The 6,636-nt window shown below is 42.2% G+C and overlaps 1 protein-coding gene across 1 annotated transcript; it reads right to left on the minus strand.

Annotated features, from left to right (window-relative positions):
- On the minus strand, window positions 1–6,407 carry LOC130190632 (docking protein 1-like). Its single transcript, XM_056410143.1, has 7 exons — window positions 6,289–6,407; window positions 3,986–4,064; window positions 3,252–3,376; window positions 3,056–3,166; window positions 2,720–2,789; window positions 1,644–1,816; window positions 1–1,410 (listed from the first exon to the last, which is right to left on the minus strand). Exons 1-7 carry the CDS (start codon window positions 6,343–6,345, stop codon window positions 469–471), a joined length of 1,557 nt encoding a protein of 518 aa, XP_056266118.1. The 5' UTR covers window positions 6,346–6,407; the 3' UTR covers window positions 1–468.
- Window positions 6,408–6,636: the final 229 nt, after the last annotated feature.

Genomic DNA, 6,636 nt, shown 5'->3' on the forward strand with positions numbered 1-6,636 from the left:
TCAACTTTATGAACTTTATGAACAACACTGAAAAATATAATTGTCATCTTTACGAGTTATACAGCATTTTAATCATAACATCATCATAGCATAACATCAGCTAACTAACAAACATGTCTTTCACAGTTTAATATAATGTCAACTTTATGGCATAACAAAAATACTATTATGTATCACTGGGTATAAATATTGTCAGTCCAAAACATGCATTTTAAAAATATTTTTAGGATATTTTTTTATTGTTGCTATATTAATAAAAAATGGCCAGGCGTTGGCAAGTATAATGAGTCCAATATAATGGGTTTGTTGTAATAGCCTATTTTTTAATAGCCGGTCATACAGCCCTTAATATTTTCTTTAGAAATAATGAGTACTAGTTTGAATACAGTTCCTAACTGCTGGAGGCAAAGTGTTTATCAATGACCTCCCAGTCTCTAGCAGTCACTGCACAAAAACGTGTCAACTCAATTAAATGATGCCCAGGTTTTCGTAGATGACATCATCAAGAGACTGGTCCGTGGCCTCTGTTGTGCTCATGCTGGCAGAAAGCGAGGTAGAGGAGGAAGAGCAGGAGGGGGTTGTGTTAGAGGATGCAGAGGGACTAAATGATGGTGTTGTTTTGCACACTTGGGCATAAAGATGGGCAAATGGATCTGGTTTGCTTTCATTCTTAAGGGAAACGTCATCCTTCTTGCCCAGGGGCTCAGTATAAATGGGTTCATTGTCTGCAAAACACTCAACTTTCCCTTTGCTCTGAATTTCACTTTGTTTTTTCTTGACTGCACTGATGTTGTCGTACACCTCCGAGTAGACTGGATCTGGGTGACCGATGGTAACACGGGGAGGTGTAGCCCAGGACTTAGGAGGTGCAGTGATGGCTTCCCTTGAGGGGGGTTTGAGTGGGAGAATACTTGCTGGGTCTACATATAGAGCCATGGTCGGTTGGGCTTTTGGTACAGATTGGATGCAATCAGCTGGGTCAGCATATACAGCTTCTGATTGGCCACCAAGATGACCTCCAGAGTGGCTGCCATGTGTGGGGACCAGTGGAAGAGGCATGAGGGTGATAGGAGCTGGCTGCAGTGATACACTCTCTGTCAAAACAACCAAATCCTCGTGATCACTCTCTGGTAGAGCAGCAGATTTACTTCCCTGTGTCCCCAGTCTGTTCTCCAGAATGCCAGCCGTACTGGACACATCTGGTATTTTCGGGAGAGAGGAATGGGCCCATATATTTGCTCCGATGACTTTCTCACCCTCTTGGTTTTGGTTGCCTAAAGTAAGAGTTGAAGTCTTTCGATCGATGGTACTCTGAATGAGGGAGAACAGTGTGTCCGCCTGCTGTGTCTCAAAGGTAAAGGTTCCAGGACCCGAGTCACAGCGTCTACCTGCTTCAAAGGTGAAGGCCAGCTGGGAAGAGAAAAAACAAAGGGCCACATAGGCATGTTTATTCAACCAGCAATCCTATCAGAATGACAAGCAATCCAACTCAACACCTCAGTTATTAGAAATTGTGGCATTTTTGAAACATTGTATTGTATGGACTATTATATTCTGTTTTTAATATTTCAACACAGGGACCTCTAAATTCCTGCCTGTGTGAAAATTATATGATGGGAATTTGAAGGATATAAAAACCGTACCTTATCTTTTCCATATCGTCTCAGCAGTTCGTAGGACCATTCACGAACAATGCTCTTCTTCTCTGTTTCTCTCAGCAGCAGAGCCTCTTGCCCCACCTGCAGCCAGTAGCACCCCTTCAGGCCACAGCGTGTCGCTGCCTCAGTCCTCTGAACCGTCACCCAGAACTGTGAGGCTGGAGAGAAGATGTGTTGTTATCAACAACATCTGGTCAAATAAAGCTTATCACTGTTAGATTACTAAAAGGAAACATGCTGTTAAATAGATTGACAAAATCACTTCACAACAAAGGATCCTTATTTATAGAATTAATAAGATATGGCTGTCAGGGCAGGGAAAGCAACATTTCAACAACATCTTTTTTCTCAGATTTAAACAGGAGTGGGTCTAGTTTTGTTTCTATCTTATGAACTGCCAGTTTAATGTTATGCCTCTTGTTGGAAGCGGTGACATGCCACACAAGTGGCATTGCGGCCAATAAAGGCAAAGAAGAAGAATACTGCAAGTATTTTAATGGGATGTAAATGCATTAAACACATTTATTTAGGCCTCAAGGAGAAACTAGGGCTGTCCAACATAAATGTATTCAAATTATTAAATGAGTTGATTTAATCAACAAATCTTTAAATTTTCTTGACAAAAGCACCACTTTACATCTGACCAGATATTTGCTTGTAAGTTGATTAGAAAAACGTCATTCAGCATGAAAGAGCATAAATAAAATTAAAAATGACGAAATAAATCTTACTTGACTAATGGAGGGACCCATTAGTCAACAAGGAGGGGGCAGCACCCGGTACACACACACACACACATATCACAGGATACAACAAATGGGACCTCAAAGCTACAGTCCCAAGTTATGGCGCTCACAGAAACAATATGCTCAAATGTATAAAGTCTAGGAGTTACAGAAATTGATCCGTAACAGGACTTTCTACAATGTACAGCAGAACCGGACAACAAGAGTTCAAGGGATAGAAATATCACAGTCAGAGAAGGTAACCAATGACAACGGCAAGGAAGGGAGCAGAAATAATGAAAAACACAGACAAAAGCGTGGGAACTAATTATTTACCTTCATCTGCTGAGGCATATATCTGGTTCTCCTCCATTTGGAGCTGATTAGAGTCTGAGCCGACACCTCTCTGAGAGAGAGAGAGAGAGAGAGAGAGAGAGAGAGAGAGAGAGAGAGAGAAGCACAGTTTTAAAAGTTAAGTTTTAAAACCATTGCATGTCATACTCTTCTCTCTTCCCCTGTGTCTAAAACTGTTGATTAAAGGCAAAAGTGTGAGAAGATTTATTTTTGAATTTATATACTATTAAAATATAATGTGTAGTTCATGGTCTGGAATAACAATTATCAAGGTACTAACAATTAACACAGTTTGTGTTATTTGGGTTTCCCTCTCACCTGAAACGTGCTGTGACACAGTTTCTCCACCCACCCAGCGCAGTCCTCTTTGAGAGCAGCAAACACCATCGTTCTGTCCCGTGTCTCCACACAAAAGGCTGACATGTTCTCCTTCAAACAGCACAGAGAGCAGCTTCTGGTTCATATTTAACTATCACTTATACATGAAACATGATAAACAACCAGAAAGACTGACCATGGGACAGGCCTCTGCGTTCGGGGGGAGTCTGAGGACACTGATGATCTCAGACAGTCGGACCACCTTCTGCTTCCTGTCACCGTGAGGCTGGTAGTGTCTCCTGACCCCAGTCACATGATCGCCTCCACCACCATCATCACAAGGGAAGAACAGGATGCTACATTAACATTATGCATTGGGGAAACAGATAACCTAAAATAAATCCATGTGAATACCAACGGCAAAAGCTCTGCCACAAAGTCAGAACACATACAAAACACAATGCTCCACCTAACGACACAAAAGTCATTAAGGACTTCAAAGTCAACCTCGGGCGCTAATGGGGGGGACATCTAAATATTAGAAGCCTCTACTGTTGGATTCAAATGTGGAGTTGTTGTGCTTCAATGAAAGTTGCCTTCACAGAAAGGTTGTAACCATTATACATGCGTGGGTATACATGTTTTAGTAAAGATAAAAATACCAGAAGAGGAGAGTGTTCATTTATATTCGGGATTCATTTAACTGGGCAGAAGTTGATTAAGACTTTTCCTTTGAATTTGTAGAAATAAATGTATATCTATCTCTGGAGATGCACTTCTGTATTTTTGTTTACTACGTCCCTTCCACATGTCACCAGTGATTATGTTTTTGGTGATTTTAATATGAATTTGGTCAGACAAGAAAACTAGAAAGAAACATTCTTTTGTCGTACTAGGACAAATAGTGATTTAAATAGAAAAGGTACCTACCTCTCATATCCTGGATTTCCAGTCGACCCACTCCATCGCGACTGGGAGGAAACAGGGACAACCACAACGGCTTCCATTTCTGAGAAGAGAGACCAAGAAGTGGTAAACAACAGAGAAAGTTCATGTTCGTTATAACTCACTCCGCTCTCTGCTGGACTCCATGCGTAATACTCTCCTCCATGCAAGAGCATCAATTCACCCTCTGAACATGTGTAGCCAGCCAATCAGGATGCGCCTGCCCGAATACGTGCAGACCCCACAGGATAGAACGCAGCGCACATCGCTGCTCGACATCCTCTTTCTCCTCTTTCTCCTCAGCAAATGCTGATTTGCCCATTGACTGCCTACCTCCAAGGATGGAGTCTCAGCTTCGAGAACCTCATGAGTGTCTGTTACGTCCGGGCCCTATCGCCGGGACGGATCTTTATGGCGTGTGCTTCAAGTGCCTTGGCATTGGACCACGCAGAAAACCAGCAGCCTGCATGGCCTGCTGTACGCTCAGGCTAGCTGCTGCTGCTAACGCTCCTCCGGTGCATCTTGACGTCCCCGCCCTGCTTTCTCAGTCATTCTGGGCCGAAGAATCGTCCCAACTAGTTATCTGATTCATGGAGTTGCAACAGCTGTGGGCCGTGTGATGTCTCTCTTGGGATTTCATCACTCGGCGCTGGAGGAGGAGAATTCTCAACTCAGATGGAATAAGATGAGATAGAACTGTATTCATCCTGAAGAAGTTTCAATAAAGATTACAACAGAAGAAGAAGAGCAAAATGACAATGGAATAAAAATATAACTTCAGTTTAACCCTAGATGGATCTCCAATCAGGAACAGGGAGGGGTTGGACCATGATCAAGATTCAAATACCATGATGTCTGCTGCAAGAGGTGAAGCATTCAGGGGCCTCATCAGAGACTATCATTTATTAACTTTGGTCTCCCATTGGCCAGCCGCCTTCCGTTGATGGAAGGTCTGACGGTTGTTAATGCGTGTTAATGAGTAAATGTTATGTATTGCGCTCCACTCATTATGCCTCTAGAGTCGAGTAGTGTGACACCTGTGTGAGTTGGAACGGAGTTCACAACATTGTTAGCATAGTTCTATTCGTGCAGGTGGACCCTCTACCAAGTGGGCCCTAGGGTCCTACGCCGCTGGTTGAAGAGGGTTTTGGGTAGGCAAGTTCTGATTGGCCGGTTGTGCCGATTTTCAGTGAGCAAATGTGTGCTTGTGATTGGATGACCCATAGAGTCCACTAGAGGGCTCCACCTGTGCTTATAGAAACAGAGTTAAAATATTGCAACTTTTTTTATGACAGGTCTGGAGAACACTGGTTGCCATCAAGCGTAACCAGCATGTCAATACATCTACGTCACATACAGTAGTTCAAATGTATGATGGATTACATCATAATTTGCCTCCTCTACATTGCCACTTTCATTTCACTGCACACCCTGTGTGTGTATGTGACAAATAAAAAACATCTTGAATCTTGAATCCAACTTTCTCTCCCACACAGATGCACCAACCCCGTCGCAAACCTTGTTCCTGTGAATGGGATCGGCAGTTTTAACCCTCCCACATGTGACGCAGAAGGTAAACATTAGTTCTTTCCTCTGTGTGCTTCCCAAAGACTGAAGTCCAGAGGAGTGTCAGAGTGTGAGGAGAAACCACTACGTTACCTCTGACCCAGTCCTACCTTCAAAACAAAAGAATGCCTGGCTTCTTGTGAAGTTTACAGGGCCATGAAGGACTACATATTACATATCACTACTCAAATACCTTGTGGTCCATGTCATGAATTTAAACTCTGGACATATACAGCAGGTTAACAGTGGTTTATAATGGACGCGTTGTAATTCTATGCCAGTTTCAGGTTATAGGTGTGATTAGATTACAGTCTAGAGATTCTATCAAATGGCTTCTGCAGTGATACGGAAACACATGAGCGGCTGTCAGCGCTGCTCAGGAATGTGCAGGGTTGAAACTGTGCTGTGTTTCAACTTGTTCATGTGGATTCCTGCTCTGGAGTCTCCTGGAGCAACACACAGAGGCTGAACACTCACAATTCATTATCTCAGCTAACTGTGGAATCTGAATGAAACCAGGACAAGATAATATACAATAATTTCATTCTATCTACAGTAAGTTTATATTTACTTATTCACTGTAGCGTTAAATCAGTTGTCTGGCAATATTCATATCAGGTTGACATGATTACATTTTTTGTTTCTGAAATCATAAAACAAAGCAATATTAGGCTTATAAATAAAAAACATCAAAACAACGTGAAAATCCGTTATGTACTCACTTTTCCAGCTTTTCGTGGTTGGAGATAAACTTTCCCTGATGTGGTCTGAGAGTCCATTTAGAAAGCAGATCTCTCTGCTCTCAGAAAGACGAATGAGCTTTTTCTCTTTCTTTTTTTATCCTTCGGGTATAAAGGAGAGTTGGGGCGGGCCCACAGTGAGACATTCTTGAAATGTGATACTCACCTGGTACATAAAGGTGACAGGTGTGGAGGTGTAGCCGATTCCAAAAGTTAAGAGGACAGTTCAAGGATAACTAAATTTTTCAACTTAACCTATGGCACCTCTATGGTTTCTGTATTCTTTAGTGCATTGTATTTGTATTCAATTAAATACAATTTAGTTTATTT

The sequence above is a fragment of the Pseudoliparis swirei genome, chromosome 24, assembly GCF_029220125.1.
Source record: "Pseudoliparis swirei isolate HS2019 ecotype Mariana Trench chromosome 24, NWPU_hadal_v1, whole genome shotgun sequence".
Classification (NCBI taxonomy): domain Eukaryota; kingdom Metazoa; phylum Chordata; class Actinopteri; order Perciformes; family Liparidae; genus Pseudoliparis; species Pseudoliparis swirei.